Source organism: Haliaeetus albicilla, chromosome 2, assembly GCF_947461875.1.
Source record: "Haliaeetus albicilla chromosome 2, bHalAlb1.1, whole genome shotgun sequence".
NCBI classification, from domain to species: Eukaryota; Metazoa; Chordata; class Aves; order Accipitriformes; family Accipitridae; genus Haliaeetus; species Haliaeetus albicilla.
In genome coordinates this window covers 23,312,769-23,329,895 of record NC_091484.1, presented here as the reverse complement: position 1 = coordinate 23,329,895, position 17,127 = coordinate 23,312,769, and the positions used below count along the sequence as shown (strand labels likewise).

Genomic DNA, 17,127 nt, shown 5'->3' with positions numbered 1-17,127 from the left:
TAAAATAGTAGAAAACCTTTTGTGCAGTGTTATAAACGTAGAAGTTGGGTAAGATTTACTTCTGGTATTGTTGGACTCCTGAAATTTTATCTAGCTAAATAGGAGATAGTCTTCCATAGTGCTTTTTCTGTGAATGTCTCTGGGAAGCATTCCTTGTTGCTAATTTGCAGTTATTTTTCCTTTGTTAATAGTTTCAAAACTCTAAAATAACTATTCCAGCTTGCAGTGGTCTGTCTTGTTAAAAATAAAATGTGAAATATACTAGATTTACTAAAAACACACTGGAAAACTTACTAAAAAGGTTTTTACCAGTGATAAATGGAAGTGGTTGATGTCTGGTCCTGTAACTTAATATGCAATCTTAGTCAAATAATTCCCAAAGTATTTGTTAAAGGTACTTTTATTCTCTCGGGGGGGGGGAGGGATTCTGGTAATCCCCCCCCCCCCCCCCCCCGGTGTCTAATGCAGGATAGAATCTTGATAATGGTAGAAACTGTATGGGTAAGGGCTATTGTATTAAAGTAAAAGCATGCATTTTTATTCTTAAGCAATGAATTGCACAAATGCCTTAGTAGGCCAGTCAGTGACTTTTTGTATCTATTTTTGGAAGGAAAAAAAAAAGTCTTTTGAAGTTAAATTGATATCTGGCTTGGCTGCAACTTGATAGAGCCTTTTATGTATGCACATATTTTGTCTCATGCTTTCTGTGGCATTTTACAGATTTGGCCAATTTCTCACTTAGGTATTACATTTATGATTGATTGCTGAGAGACAATGAGATAGAATAAAGCCATTGCTTTGTCTTTCATTGTTGTGGACCTTTCTAAGCCATAGATCTGCTCCCTGTTCCAGTTGCATAGTAATCTGTCAATTGATTATCTGAAAGAATGTAATAAGGTTTGCTGGTACTGTGAGTTCAATGCCAGCTCTGAGAACAGTTACATGTTTAGTACTGTGAAATAGAGGTTGACTTGATGCATCAGACTCCAGTTGCAAGGCCTCCCAGACAGCTTTTTCTTCCAAATTTACCCTCCTTTTTTTTTTTTTTTTAATCTCTTGGGGGGCAGCAAGTTTGCGCAAATGTGAAGAAGCATATGTTTATATACTGAAGTCTTTAAAACATCACTCTGGTTTTCCAGTGCTCCTTGATTTAAGAAATAAAATAGTAAGGCCAAATCCTTGATCAAAGACCATGCCTATACTGTGGGCTGCAGCACAATGTTTTCTTCATGTCTTGGTTGGTACTCCTGCAAAGATAAGTGCTTTTATATAAAAGCCTAAAAATGACTTTTAAATCTTTTAAATTGCTTTCCATGTCAATAGTTATTGGTCGTCTTTATTTGTTCTTTGTATTTGTAATTTTAGAGTTACTTTCTTGATAGGCCTGCTGTTGTTTTAAGTGTAATTGCTTTGTTAAATTGAAAAAAACAAAAAAAGTGCCTGTCTTCCCCCCCTTCTCCTTCTTTTGAGAACACTGTCTTGGCTTTGTCTTGGGGGCATTTGGGTGTGTTCTTGCAACTATCCTTTCTAATATATGCATGCATTTCTAATCTTTGAAGTAAATGTTGTGACTTCATGGCTTGAATTTAAATTGTAGTTCATCTAAAATAATGGACACTAAGAATTTTGCAACAACAGATTGAAAAACGCAAGACTGGATGCAATCCATGCAAAGTCACGTGGTCTCTGACATTTACCTCTAATGTTTTAATCTATCTAAACCATTAATTGGGTGATTCTAATTTCCTTTTCTTCTTCCTTTTTCTTCCTGCATCCCATGTTGTCTGTGGTGGTTAATGTGGTTGGACTTTCCCCTGGTCAGTATTTTTATTTCCAGGAGGTGTTTCCCGTTCTGGCTGCAAAGCACTGCATTATGCAGGCCAATGCAGAATATCATCAATCTATCCTGGCAAAACAGCAGAAGAAATTTGGTGAAGAAATTGGGAGGTTGCAGGTGAGTAACTTTTTTTTCTTCTCTGAAGAATATGGGAAAACTTTAAATCCTGAAAACCTAGCTCAGAGTTCTAAAATTCACATAACTAAGAATGAAAAGTATTAAAAAATTACAGAGCATGTTTATCACATGAATCAAATTATTAGCAGCTGCAAAGATGAGAGGTATCTCTGTAGCTTTTATAAAGATGTATTTTAATGATTTTGGGGCAGTTTGATACTGCTTGACATGTTAAATCTGTATCTTTACGTTTGCATAGGCTTCTTATCTCAGTGTAGCTAATGTAACAGATTTGTTAATAAATTTTCCTAAGTAATGTTAAAAAAAAAAAAAAAACCCACACCAAAAAAACCCCCTCAAAAAATCAAAACACAAAACCCCAGAACATTAAAATTCTGTGTGGTGTATAGCCTCCTGCAATCCTGATTTAAATCCGAATAATTTCTGAAAAATGAGCAAACAGTTGTGTTTTTAGTCTTTATAGATTTTTGCCTCTATATCTGGTTCCTAGAGGGACTCAGATATAGATGTTGTAATAAGTAAGGTCTTCGCATGTTTTAAGTAAGGTAGGGAAAAAATGGCTAAAAATAACTACTTTCTTGAAGTCCCCTGGTCCTTGGCGGGGGGGGGGGGGGAAGTGCTGTTTCAACTGACTTTGTAGGATCCATGTGCAATATCTCTTTATAGATACGCAGGAGAGTTGAGGGACTTTTATATAAGAGTATCACAGTGACATTTTGAAAGTTACCATTATGCATTTATTGACTTGGAGTGAGGTGGAGCTTGAAACTCTTTTTTGTGTGCTTGCATGACAATCAAGTGCCTGTATGAATTTCTAATAGCAAGTTGTTATATTATGATTACATTACTAGGTGATAGATGGCGTATCTGTTGTTTATTCTTGAGTTTCAAATCTGCCCAGCAGAACTCCTTTTCTAGGACTGTACTGTAATAGAATATTAATGTCTTTTTTTTTTTTTTTTAAGTGCTCACCCTTGACAGGTCTGGCTATATCAAATTTACTATCATTTTTAAGTTGTATAGTAAATTAGCTTGTGTCCGTGATTTTTCTTCACGTTGTGTTACAGGAAGTATCCCTCCACGTTGAGTAGTTATGAGTAGTTAAGGTTTTGGTGGGTTGGGCTTTTTTGTGTTGTTGGGTTTTTTGTTTGTTTGTTTGGGGGTTTTTTGTTTGTTTTGGTTTTGGGTTTGTTTTTGTTTTTTTAGTGAAGCCTGAGGGGAACTACTCTTATTACTTATTTTGGCACTGCTTCATGAACAGCGTGTAGTCAGAAGTTTAAATCCTGTGTCTTATTTAATACATTTAGTAAAATGCAACTTAAATCCTGAAACTTAAATTCTGTTCTCCGTATTTATTAAAATACTGCTTCCATTATTAATTTAAATTATAGGCTTAGTATCCCTTTTGAGTTTGAAAGATGCAGTTACTATAATGTAATATTCTCTTTTTATTTCCCTTTTTAAAAGCTACAACAAAGATGGATTAAATGGGAGGGGAGATAAATTCTTCCAAATTGAAGTATATGTGCACACCCCAGTTTCTTCTCTCATTTTCTGTTTTTGGCAAATGCTAGTTAGCTGTAGTATTGTATCAAACCAGAACCACTGTTGTGTGATGTATGGCAAAAAATTTCAAATATACTTCACTTCTAATGTAGCTCAGGTTCCACATCACTATTCCAAGAAGTTTGAGTTTTTGAATTGTTGTGAATTTATGTAAACCTTGACTGACACTGCTGCTCAGTACTTTGTTTTTACACTTTCACAACACACTGTGATAAGGATTGAACAGATAAAATCAAAGGACAAAGTTTTTTCTTGCATCTGTCCTGCAGTAAATTGGATGTAGGAAAACTGGGTACCTCAGGGGAGCATCTAGGCTTGAGCAGACAGAAGTGAAGAGACAGCAGACCTTGTATTTTATTTTAATTTGCAGTAGGATTCCAGCGTAATTTCTGTAGCTTCTGAACTCAAGGTTAGATGGGTGTTAGTGGCAGATGTGAAAAGCAGGACTCTGGCCTCTTCCTTCAAGAATGTGAGCAAGGTTTAAGAAACAATTTGCAGTACCTGCAAAAGCAAGCTGTGGGTTTCATGAAACAACATGAAGATGACATGGTGGCATTTTGGAGGGGATTTTGGGGAGTAATAGTGAAGCTATTGTGAGATGTTAACTTGGTTACTGGTTTTTTTTGTGTGTGTGTGTGTTGGTTTTTTTTTTGTTTTGTGGTTTTTTTTCCTCCAGTGAACTATTTTACTGAGTAAAATCTCCTTTTTCCTTTTTGATATGTACGAGGGGAGAATATTTTCTTAAAGGAGATAATATTGATCATATGCGTTGGCAGTAGTCGCTTGGCTAACTGGGAAGCTCATCTGTTTTCCTAAGAATATATGAAATGAAGAAAGAAAAGTTATTATTTTAACTATATTTTTATTTCTTTTAGCATGCAGCAGACTTGGTGAAAACAGTGGCATCTCGTTATGATGAATATATAAATGTTAAAGATCTGGTTGACAAGATCAACCGTGCACTTGCAGCTGCTAAAAAAGACAACGACTTCATTTACCATGACCGGGTTCCTGATCTGAAAGATTTGGAGTCCATTGGAAAAGCCAGTCTTGTGAAGTCTACTCCAGTTGTTGTTCCCCTCAGCCAGAAATTCACTGGTAAGCAAGTGTGTGGAGCACACAGGGTAGTTGTTACCTTGTGAAACACATGGCCACCGAAGTTCATTTGTACCATTAAAAAGTAAACATTTCCTTTTGAATTGTATTAAGTATACAGCAGTGTTTTTTGAAAGTGCCATTTGCCCTCTTGTTTGTTGTTCTACTACTTGATGATAAAACTTACTGGAAGAATAAACCACAGGTTGAAAATCATTATCTGCAGTGTGCCCTTCTCTTAAAGATTTTCTCAGCAACTGGATTTTCTATATTAAACCAACCTTTTAAATTTCAGAAAGAACACTAATAAAAGGGAAAAGTAACAAATTGTACAATTTTAACTTACCTAGTTGCTGACCTTCCATAAAGCTGAAAAATTTCATTTTGTTGGCTGTACAGGGGAGTTCTGAAAAGTGATCCTCTCTTCCCTTTCTCATTTTCTTCCTTTAAAAAAGCAGAATTAGAAATGAAGCTGTAAGGAAAATCTGATTTGTAATCCTACAATTCTTTTAAATATAATGCCTTTAAATTATTTCTAAATTAATTTCAGTCTTAAAAACTGAAATCTAATCTTAAGACCTGTAGAAATAGATTTTTTTTTTTTTTTAAGACATCTTGGGGAGTGGGGGAGAGTAGCTTAAACTGTTTAGATCAGTCTCTGTAGTACAACCTGTACAAAAAAGCTGTGAAGATGTTTGTGTCCTTTTATCTTCACAGTACAACCTGAATAATTTATACTACTTTAATTGCAGACCTGTTTGAGAAGATGGTTCCATTGCAAGTTCAGCAGTCTGTGAGTGTTTATAACCAGAGAAAGGCAGATCTAGTAAACAGGTTAATAGCCCAGATGAGAGAAGCCACAAATCTGGCAAATGGGTGAGTATGGCTGCTGCTTAAATTTATCAAGAGGAGTTATGGAACAGCCTATACACACTGGTTGCCTTGCAGCCTGCAGACATCCAGATAACAGCAGCGGTTTTTTATTACTGTATGGTAGGCTGGCAAACTTAAGCCATAGCAGGGGTATTTAGAACTACTTTTCTGCAGATGTTAAGACTGAAAGCATATTAAGAACAAATAGTATTTAATTTTCTTCAGTCTTTCCTCATTTTTTAGGAGTCTGACACTGCTCAGAAAAACTTCCAGTTCCATTAATCTAGAAGGATTTTCACATTCCAATGGTTGGCTTGGTTGTGACTCAATACATGATATTTTGTCTCCCAAAACGTTGTTCTTTAAAATAAATAATAATAAAACAATTTATATCAACCTGAAAGATAGGAATGTAACTCAAGGCAGTTGTGACTGTCTGGTAGATAAAGAACCTACTGAAAATGTTTGCCATATTTTGTAAGTGCTAAAAGACTATGATTTGTTCAGCTTTTAAGAGCTTTGAAACTTGTTTTTGGTGAGGTATATACTAGGAATAAGTTTAGTGTTTTCAATTTGAACTTTCTGTCCAGAAGTACATTATACTCTGCATTATAATTGACTGTGTGTTTGTTTGGATGGCAGTGTTATTTATAGGATAAAACAATCTAAAACTACAAACAAGTTGCTGTTTAACATGTTGACTTTTTCAGTGTGTTGGCTTCCCTCAATCTTCCTGCTGCTATCGAAGATGTGTCTGGTGATACTGTTCCTCAGTCTATTTTGAACAAATCTAAGTCTGTGATTGAACAGGGAGGAATTCAGACTGTTGATCAGCTGATCAAAGATCTGCCTGAACTGCTACAAAGGAACAAAGAAATTTTAGATGAAGTAAGCTCAACAACCGCTAACACTAAAACATTCTTAAAAAAAAACACCACCACTGCTTTTTTTCTCTTTAAATGACAGTAGAAAAAGTGCACAGTTGTCCAAAATGCTTGTAACTTTAATAGCACCTTAAAAATATGCCATTTAAGCATTTAGTCCATACAAAAACTGTTCTGTCACATGTGGATGTTCCCTTACAATTATTTTGTTTTTAAAATTGTTGTGGGGGGGAATTCTAAAGAAATTTGGGCGATTTGTGCCTTTCATGCCTGTTTTTTATTTGCCAAATTAAATTTATAAAGGATGTATAAGCATTCTTTGTATTTTCTACACTAGCTGTATATTTTGTAGCTATTTCATGTTTAGAATGGCTTATAATGCATGTAACATTTTACTTCTGTAGTCACTAAGATTGTTAGATGAAGAAGAAACTACAGACAATGACCTGAGAACAAAATTCAAAGAACGCTGGCAGAGAACACCATCCAATGAACTCTATAAGCCTTTAAGGGCAGGTAGGTTTCATGTTTCATGCTTTGGATTCTGGGGATGCTCTAAGAATGTCCATTCGCATTGTGTAAATTAAAGTAGTTTTCAATGCTCTGGTATTATCTTTAAATATACAAATTTCAGTTTAAGAGAGGTTATACCAAAATATCTTTGTTGCTATCTGGACCATTGTTTGGAGTTGAGAGATGATGTGATAGCAGAGAATTTGCTGCTGCTTTTGCACCCCTGGAGTACACGTGCATGCTAAAGTTTCAGAAAGCATGTGCAATGAAAAATGACTGCTCTCCTAAGAATCTGGTTGCAGTTACCCCTTAAATACCGTAGTTGTTTTTTTCTTTGTATATTAACATTTGTTTGTTTGTTTATTACCCATCAAGGTGTTTGATTTGGTGTTTTGGTTTGGTTTTTTTCCCCCCAGCAGTTAGTCATACTACTTAGGGCCATCACTACAGCATGTTTCTGTGCACTTGATATGTGTTGTTTTGAAGCTAACAAGGAACTGATACCACTGCCTTAGTTTGGCAAAGTTACAGGTGTTTAAATCTGGGGAGCAGCTCAAACGAGCGTTCATTCATACACTTTTGTATGCTTCTTTGCAGAATTAATATATGTGCCTAGTTTATGCAGTATTTAAAACATAACTTAGAACCTTAAGTTTTATTTATAAGTCTTAATAACTTCATAATGGGCAGGCTTATAAAAATGTATGAAGTCTTGCTGAAAAGCATGAAAACGGCTCTGGTGCAAGACTTGGCTAAAACTTTTTGAAAGAATATAACCACTCATTTTTTTTTTCCCTCCCACCACCAGAGGGAGCGAATTACCATAACATTTTGAATAAAGCTGTTCAAGCAGATGGACAAGTGAAAGAGCGCTATCAGTCTCACCGGGATACGATTGCACTTCTGTGTAAGCCAGAGGCAGAACTCAACGCAGCCATTCCTTCTGCCAACCCAGCAAAAACATTACAAGGAAATGAGGTAAAGCATCGAAATTTGTCCCTATTTTGAATAGAAGTGCTATTTGTCTAACAAAATAAACTTACATGAATTGATGTGGAAGCTGATCCTTAGCTGCTCTTGTTTCTGTCACAATGGATATGGGAGGTAACTAACATTTGGAAAAGAGGGTGTCTTTTCATTTAAAATCTGCTTGATGTGAGCAAGTTCAATCTTCATGGACCGTGAGACTGGTTGAGTATTATAAAAGGAGCAATCCTTGATGAATATTTTTGTTGTGTAGGGTGGTGGGGTGTAGTGCTCAGGTTCTTGGGACAATTGGGCAATGTCAGACATGGCCCAGTGTTTTAAAGTATTAGGCAATTACACCAACTTGCTTCCCAGGAAAGTCATGGCTCACCTACAGCAATATGATTGTTTTTCTCATAGGAGTGATTTGAAGTCAGTGTTTTTGACTGCCATTTTTAGAATATCCTATTGGAAGGTATCAGATCAGTTTTTAAAAAAATAGTTTTTAAAATCTTTGTAGTACTTCAGTGTTATTAGTGGAAGCAAATCTTTAGAGGAGAGAATATAGCTTGAGAAATGCTTGAAGATCTTTGTTTTGTTGCATTTTGTCCTGGTTTGTCATCTTAAACACATTTATAAACAAATACTCGTGCAGTGGTGTTGCCAGCATCAGTGAGGAGTGCAAGATGAAAACAAGTAATAGAGTATACTTCTGCAATAATTCCTCTAAATATTCTAACTTCTGACAATTTTTATTGCCTAGGTTGTTAATGTCTTAAGAACTTTGCTGGCCAATCTGGATGAAGTTAAGAAGGAGAGGGAACAACTGGAAAATGACCTGAAATCTGTAAATTTCGACATGACAAGCAAATTCCTGACTGCACTTGCGCAGGATGGTGCTATAAATGAGGAGGCTATCTCTGTGGCTGAGTTGGACAGAATTTATGGAAGTTACACACAGAAAGTGCAAGAGTCCCTAAAAAAGCAGGAAGAACTTCTCAAAAACATTCAGGTACAATACCTTGTATGTCTTCCTTCCTCTTAAACTAAGGAGCAATGATTCCTCTACCTCTCCAGTACTTTAGAAATCCCACTTCGCTTTCTACTCTGTTTTGCTTGTTACTCTGTCATAGGCCAGTTGATGCTCCTTTACTCCTCTGATCACTGAAAAATACAGGGGTGTTTTTTGTGTTCACTGGAAAGAAATATGAATTTTTAGCAGACTCTCCCAGAGCTCCAGTGTAAATTCTCTTAGACGCTTTCTTGGCCCAATTCTGCAGATGGCTTTGCCCTTGAAAGAAACTTAACTGGCATGTTAAGAAGTTTTTGGGTTTGTTTTGGTTTTTCCTCTCATCCCATCTTAATACTTCTTTCTCAGATAACAGGAGACCTGTCGTTACTGTCTACTAGAAGACATTTTGGGTCTTTGAAGTACATTTTGGTTTATTCCTAATTGCTGTTTACAATGTGCTTGATTTCCAGCATGTGCAAAGCTCATCAAAGTAAAAATTAATGAGAAATTCCCAAAGTTTATTTATTAATTCACCCTTAATTTGTCATTAACGCTAGAGACGGGTACCTGAAACATCCAGCAAAAGAGGAAGTCTTAGTTCTTGGACAAGTGACTGTAGTGGCTTGAGTAATGATGGAGCCTATTTGCGCACAAGATTGCTTGCAATGTCTGACTGCAAATTGGATTGCAAGAATAAGACTTTTGCAAAAGGGAAATAATGGTTTCTAAATGATGATACGGCCCATGTTTATCAAGGATTTTATATTCAGATATCTTTTAACATAACATACTTCTAAAATCTTGATGGATATTACTTTGATGTTTGAATGTCTTGGAGTTTAAGTTTGGCTGCTTCTGGTAGCTGAAATAGTGTTTTTAAGTTTGCTTGTTTGTTTATTTTCCCAAAAGAAATGAGATGTAGGTGATGCTTTTGTAAGATTTCCACTTCCTTGTCCTTTTTAATAGCTTACCAATGTCAACCAAATTTGAGGTAGCACTTCTGAAAAATACTAACTTTTGGTATGATTTTATGAATGTCCGTGGAGGGTAGTACAGGAGAGAGCCTAATTAGTATAGCCTCTGAAAGAGAGTCTGCAGTATGAGCTTGAGAATTAGCTGAAGGCAGCCCACAAGAGAACAGGTAATTAGCCAATACCTACTGCCAGTGAGTTAATACATGTATAACTGAAACAGCCACTGCACTTGGCAGATAGCAAGTATTGGGAACTACAGTGTGTGGATGGAAGGTGAGGAAAGGCAGGTATTGGGAAAGGGGGGTAGAAGCAATGAGTAAGTGGAAAAAACCTGAAACATACAGAATCTTACACGGAACTAGCTTGCATTATTTTCACTGCTTATTTTTTCCCTTCTTTTAAGAATGCACATCAGGATTTTTCAAAGATGAAACAATCAAACAATGAATCTAATTTAAGAGAAGAAGTCTTGAAGAACTTAGCTGTAGCAAATGACAACTTTGTGGAACTTGTAGCCAATTTAAAAGAAGGCACAAAGGTATGGTAACGCTTAAGGGATTTTTTTTTTTTAACTTACCCAATAAGATGTGAATCAAAACTCATAATAAACTTTGCAGATATGCTAGACGAAGGTACATTTTTGAGGATTTTACTGCTGAATTGAGGACAGTGAGTTGCTTGAATTTTGATTGTTTTGACAGCTGTGAAATGCTTCTTTGTTCTTATCTAAAAAGTAAGCTTTTCTGAGCACTGCTTTATATTAAAATAGGAAAAGTTCTTAATTACAGCAGTGTAACTGATGCTGAAGTACCCAAATGAGCCATTTTATCTGAGGAATTCTTTCATCTGTTGTCCCATGGTATTTAATCACCTTATCGAATTTGTGTTTTATATACTGCTACTGCATATGTGAGGGGAGATGAGGAGGGCTTTATTTAGCTTGCTTTTTTTGATCTGGGCTTCTGGAAGGTGTCTTACTGCTTCTGTATTGAGTACTTTTAGCTGGTTTATTGATAGCTTAGTAGAGGAAAAAAGAAAATAAAACTCTGAAATATCTATAAAAATGAAATGCATGGAACTGACTGAAGGCAGTAAAATGAAAAGAAAAAGTAAAAATTATCCTTTAAAAAATAAATAGTTAATCACCAGAGGTTATCTAGTTTTGTTCTGGTTTTAATACACTTTCTAGTTGTCTTAAACTACTTTTATATTTATACACACACATTTATATATATTAAAAAACACCCCACAAAACTGTGTGATATTACAGTGATGGACAACAGATGACTAATACTTGTTTTTAAAAAGCAGAATAATATGCACTGGCAAACTTCACTGGAATGACAGGTTCTGGGCACTGTAATAATACAACCCCTATAACTGGATCAATATGTAGAAATATGCTAGCATGGAGTCTGAAAGTATTGATTGAGCATGGTGTGGGATTTTTTTTCATTCACTAGTTCTACAATGAGCTGACAGAAATCCTGCTGAAATTCCAAAACAAATGCAGTGACATTGTCTTTGCTCGCAAGACGGAAAGAGATGAACTGCTCAAGTAAGGTTTCAATATTTGGTTTAAGCATTGTAGAAACAGTTAAGTATTTATCAGAAATTAATCTTTGGTGACATGTATTATGATACTTGATGAAATGAGAAAGGGAAACTAGGTGTGTTAAGACTATCACCTCTTCTATGCCTTAATACTAACCCTGCTGTCCCCTCCCCTGAAAAACCTAGGAAAGTGATAGGAGAAATAAATGGAAAAATCTACTTTGAAGTCTGCTCTGCTGTTCCTGTATACAGTTCAGCATGAATCTGTTTCATCTTTTCATGATTTCACTCTCAGTTCTTTTTGGCATGCATTCGTTAATAATTTTATGCTATTATTTCCTTTAGAGGAACTCCTGATTTCTGCACCTTGCTCCTGCTGTCTTTTTGGTTTGAGAAATTAGATAAATGGTTCAGCATACAGTTGCCTTCTATGTGCCCGGTGTGGTGGGGGGAAAAACGTTGGTATTCCACCTCTGCTCCATAGTCTGATCTGGTCTGATGCCATTGTTTAGATACGTGGGTTGCCTACACTGCTGGGGCGAGAAGCAGATTTTGTCCTTCATGTGAAAGAAAGTGTCTGATGTTGTTGTTGTCCCCCACATGTGATCAGGCTAGTATAGTATGCTTCAGCTGTGATTTTTTAGGCTCTTCTCTTAAGAGGAAATAATAGCTGAAAAGGCTTGCCTTTTAATAGGTATTCTTTAGCAAAGCACATAGCCTTTTACAAAAAGGTGTAGTTGTTACTAAAGTTTCGGTTGGTGAAACTGCAGTCGTTCTGTGCACGTACCATGTTGTGAATGGGATGCTCAGCCCTCAAATTTTATATTTCCTAACTTCATCCTTTGTAGAACTGTTCTTTTTCAGTTGGGCATTGTGCTTGTAAATTAATTCTCAGTAACTGTATACAACCCCTTCCACTTCCTACATTCATGCAATTTGGAAGCTGTAGGCTGCCTAATCAAGGCTTAGGTCTGGATCTCTCGCATCTCTAATATATTAAAAAGTTCAGTGTTAAAGCTGTAGGTTTAGTGTTGATAAAACATTCAGCTGAATCTTGCCATGCTATCTTTTACTTCCCTACATGTTAACTGTTTGCTGATGTGAAATCCTGTCAAGGTTAGGGGCGATGATCAGATTTGGGATATTTGTAGTATACATCTACAAAATGTATTTCTCAGTGCGCCCAACCCATGGTTTGAGTGAATTAAGTGTGTGTGTTGCCCCTTCCCCCTGCCCCCCTTAATAAAAATACTGACTGTGGGCTGCATCTTTACTTACTGAAAATAAATTTATTTAGATTGTTTCTTATTTAGAACTAGAAATTTTGCTGCTCCCCCAATAATGATTGGCCATTGGAGGATCAGTTTTAATAGTGTTTTATGTTTCACATGTAATGCGTTTGGTATATACTTCACTCTGAATGATACCACTGTTCTGTAAGTCATCAGTCTTTGCAGTGTGAATTTAAGAAGAAAATTATTGCTTCCATCTGTTATGTCATCTTTTAAGATGTTAAGTTTTGGTTTTGTTAGTTTCAGTATAATACAGTGTTGAACAGTTACTCCACCATCTGCAAGAAATAGTTTGAGATATGCATACGCATATGTACCAGAGTATCAGGACAGTATTTCCAGCTTTTTCTCCATCATTCCTTTTTACTGCAGGGGTAACCACGAGGACAGTTCTCTTGGAGTTTTTGTTTCAGTCTTGTTCTTTCTACCAAGTTTCTGCAAAAGTTGCCAGTTTTGTTCTTCTTTGGAGGTCACCTTTGCATGCTATACAATAGGAGTCTGTAGTTTGTTGCTAACTAGGCTGTATACCTGTCAGTCTCCCCTGTCTTCTGTTTCAGAATGCCAGGTATCAAATTCTAGCTGTTACGTACTGCTCACCTATCATTTTTAAGCAAAATTGTCTGAAATTTTAAATGCTTCCTAAAGTCTCTGAAGAATCTGCCCAATCTCAAATATTGAACCTTTGCATTGAAAAATTAATTACATACCTGTGAATATGTAATTTAGAACTGCTTCCTTGGAGTTTTCACGACAAGCGGACTGTAAAATTATGCTCTTTAATGGCAGCTTGTAGTACAATGTGACACCAAAGCCTCCTTGTATCTTACCAAGAGTAATTCCAACACTAGAGGTAACAGAATAGAGAACTTTAAAGCTCATGTGCTGAGCCAGTTGGATTTTTTCCAGGGTTTTTTTGACAGTTATAGTTACCCAGATATAAATGATATTGCAGACTATCTAGCAGACTCTTCTTTCTTCTGTTAGATGTGTGGTATTTGCATGCAATATTATTTAATTTAGGGCAATTTACAGACGATGTGACATTGCTTTTCTTCTGTATTGCTTCTCTTTACATATCAAAATTACTGAAATTTAGTTTCATCCTTTTCCATAGCCTTGAGGTTTCCTTAGGTTCTCAGGAAAGCTTCCAAGTTGCTAAATGTTCTGACTGTTCTATAATTTCTGATCCTAAAGCTTTTGGCTAATTCGGTGAAATGTACCCAGTGTTGAGTTGGAATATAAAGACATTATTAGAAAATAAATGTAACCATTAATCAGAAGGTTGGCTAGAGGATTGGTTCTGTGGAAGTGATTTGGACTCCAGATTTAGTTTGAGCTAGCTCAGGGGTCATGCTTTAAATACTAGATTTAGTCTGTTGCATCTTTTTAGCTTAGCTTGCTGACATGTATAACAAACAATTCTTAAACTAAGCTGTATGTTTGCTTGTTTGTTTTTAATAGAGATTTGCAGCAAAGCATTGCTAGGGAACCCAGTGCTCCCTCTGTTCCTCTGCCTACATATCAGACCACAGCAGCCGGAGGAAGTAAGCCTGCTTCATCGTCAACTCCTACTCCAGCACCCAGAACCATGGTGGTAAATATATGCTACAGAATTAGGGGGTTGAAAATAGAAGGTCCATACTGTGGATCTCCAAACTGATCTGTAATTTGTGTATATCGCTCCTTAATATATTGGTGTGTTTGGAAATGTGTTGAAGTGAAACAGAGGGCAAAGTCTAAAGACTTAGCAGAGAGGTGTATTATGGCCTATTAGTGTTCATAATTTATAGATTTGAAATGGAAAGCTTCTTGCTTTTTAGATGCTTCACATTATCATCTGTATAGCCTAAATATAGAATGTCTGTTTAAAATAAAAATAAAATCAACTAATCGTATAACCACAGCTTTTGATTCCAAGACTTCCAGAAAGAAGCTCCAGCTTAATTTACTTTCTCTTGTTAGGGGACTAAACCACAGCCACCAGCACGGCCACCACCACCAGTGATTTCTGCAGCAAGCAGTTCCTCTTCTACATCAGCACCCTCTGGAACAGCTGCACCTCCTGCTGCTGCTGCTCCTGTTCCTCCCGCTCCTACTCCAGGAGCCAGCGCACCTGCAGCAAGCACTGCACCTTCCCAGGCACAGGGACCTCCTTACCCAACTTATCCAGGTTACCCAGGGTAAGCTGTGGGAGTACTTAAGCAGTTCTTTGTTACCCTGTTACCTAAAAGCACTTGTTTGTTGCATGTGATATTTTAAAATTAGTTATTGTTATAATTGAAGATGTGTGTAGTGTTTGAGGCACGATGACTTTTTTTAGTTTTATCATGTAATTCTTGTTGGAATCATTTGCTGGGAGCATTTGTGGGAGGGTTAATTTTAAATTTCTGTAGTTTGGCTTTTTTAAAGGAGAAGGGAGATAGGACTGCAGTTCCTTAACTGTGGTTTGTGGACTGTTGCCATCCCTTGCATAATCAGTTGGTGTTGTTTATCTCGAAAGTGTTGGCATATCTAATTTTTCAAATCTTGGTATCTTGCTAAAGATGATGAAAAATACAGAAAAAATTCCAGTTGAGTAGTGTGCTTTCTTCTGATGCTTTTTTCCATCTTTCTGGAGTCATCACGAGGAATTGAAGGCAGCTGGTCTCTCCTTCAGTAGCAGGCTCAGCAAATGTTAAAATATGTACAATGATATTAAACACAAGAGAATCAATTTAGATCAGTTCTAGTTCTAGCAAGTTGCCTTTACTCCACCTTCTGTCTGCATTTCTGTTCCATGCATTACAATTTTTTTCATGTTTGATCCTTGAAAGTTACCACGCTTTCTGCTGCACAAAAATGGAAATGAAAGCATTTGCAGTGATTGCATGTCTTTTTGTATCTGTTAATGAGTTGTTATTTGCAAATTATCATCATCAGTGTTTTGCAACTAAAGTATGCTTCCCCCCCTCCAGGTATTGCCAGATGCCAATGCCAATGGGTTATAATCCATACATGTATGGTCAGTATAATCTTCCGTATGCACCCTCACCTGTATATCAAAACCCGGGACAAGCACCATATCCGGCACCTCAACAACCTGGATACCCTTTTCCTCAACAGCCTTATTACCCTCAGCAATAATGTATCTGCGAAGAAGCTCCGCTTGTTAAAATTTGGGAGAAATTGGCAATAAGCATACTAAAACTTTTAGCTTCAGTTAATGTACCATTCTGAACTATATGCAGTCTATAACTCCTGTTTATTGTTAACCGCTCAAAAATATCTAGATCAGTTTATGATTACACTAAACACTTTGAAAGATATGCTGCAGTGGTTTAGACTGTAGACTAATGCCAGAATTAGAGCCTAATTCAGTGGTCTGAAACTGTACACTATGTGTTGGCTAGACCAAAATATTTCTTTGCAAAAATCCTATAAGTAACAAATGGGTTCAGATGAGAAAAATGAAGCAGTGTGTGCACTGGGTGTGATATATTCTACGGAACCATATAGCATTTCCTTCTATACTCCATTGGTTTGTATTTTTTTGAGTTTAGTTAAAATATGCTATTTTGTCTAATAATCAAGACCTTGTAAATCGTCAGTAAAAAAAATAAATTACTTAAGAATGGTTTAAACATTTGGCATTCTCCTTACCATAAAAATGTGGTTTGTGTGTCTGTAGATTCTTTCATTTGTCCCTTGACTTGCATATAAATATAACTTCACAAGTGTTTAGCCTTACAACCGAATTTCCTCCTCTTTTCCTTGATTCTGTATTTTTGTGACAGTATCTATAATTAACCACTTAAATGTTGGTAGATGAAGTCTTGCAGGTAGAATTTTCCTATAACTTTGAAGTGTATTGGACTAAAATATGTTCATTACCGTTTTAAAAGAATGGTTACTCTCATCTGCAGAATACTACTTAAAAGAAGGGAGATGAAGGTCCCTCTTAGAGGACCAGTGACTGGTTGGTCTAACTCATGTTTTCCAAAGAAATGTTGATCAGAAACGTGTTATGGCTCAAAACAGGGCCACTATTGATTTTCAGATTATGTTTTTAAATGATTGCTTTTTTCCCCTTGCAAAAATTAATGTATTCCCTTAGGGAGCTTGTTATCAGTGGAGAAACTTTTTTTTTGTGGGGGGAAAAAAAAATTATCTTGTAAATTAAAGCACACTGAATGTTTACTTTTGGATCCATCTTCTCAAAGGATTAATAACCTTGCACTACATTTTGCATTAGGTAGTGAAGAACATACAGAAGTTTGTGGTTAATAGCTTTTACCAAATATTTACTTAACCATCTTTCAGTCTTTTTTAAACATGCTTGTCTAGTGAGGGACTCTCTATTCCTTTAGCCCTTGACAGGAGTTACTTTGTTCTGTGGGACAGTTAATTTCCTGGGTGCTTCATACAAGATGTTCTGGCCTTGCAG

At 36.4% G+C, this 17,127-nt stretch overlaps 1 protein-coding gene across 4 annotated transcripts in view; it reads left to right on the top strand.

Annotated features, from left to right (window-relative positions):
* Window positions 1-16,324, top strand: part of PDCD6IP (programmed cell death 6 interacting protein) — a 32,516-nt gene extending 16,192 nt beyond the window's left edge. The window contains exons 7-18 of one of the 4 annotated variants that reach the window (XM_069810007.1): window positions 1,838-1,954; window positions 4,417-4,639; window positions 5,389-5,512; window positions 6,220-6,397; window positions 6,798-6,909; window positions 7,715-7,884; window positions 8,636-8,884; window positions 10,262-10,396; window positions 11,322-11,416; window positions 14,166-14,295; window positions 14,667-14,884; window positions 15,659-16,324. In XM_069810007.1, coding sequence (XP_069666108.1) covers window positions 1,838-1,954; window positions 4,417-4,639; window positions 5,389-5,512; window positions 6,220-6,397; window positions 6,798-6,909; window positions 7,715-7,884; window positions 8,636-8,884; window positions 10,262-10,396; window positions 11,322-11,416; window positions 14,166-14,295; window positions 14,667-14,884; window positions 15,659-15,827 — 1,920 coding nt within the window. In that variant the 3' untranslated portion in view covers window positions 15,828-16,324. Of the gene's footprint in view, window positions 1-1,822; window positions 1,955-4,416; window positions 4,640-5,388; window positions 5,513-6,219; window positions 6,398-6,797; window positions 6,910-7,714; window positions 7,885-8,635; window positions 8,885-10,261; window positions 10,397-11,321; window positions 11,417-14,165; window positions 14,299-14,666; window positions 14,885-15,658 lie in introns of all 4 variants that reach the window. The other 3 variants (XM_069809989.1, XM_069809997.1, XM_069809980.1) reach the window with 3 other exon arrangements.
* Window positions 16,325-17,127: the final 803 nt, after the last annotated feature.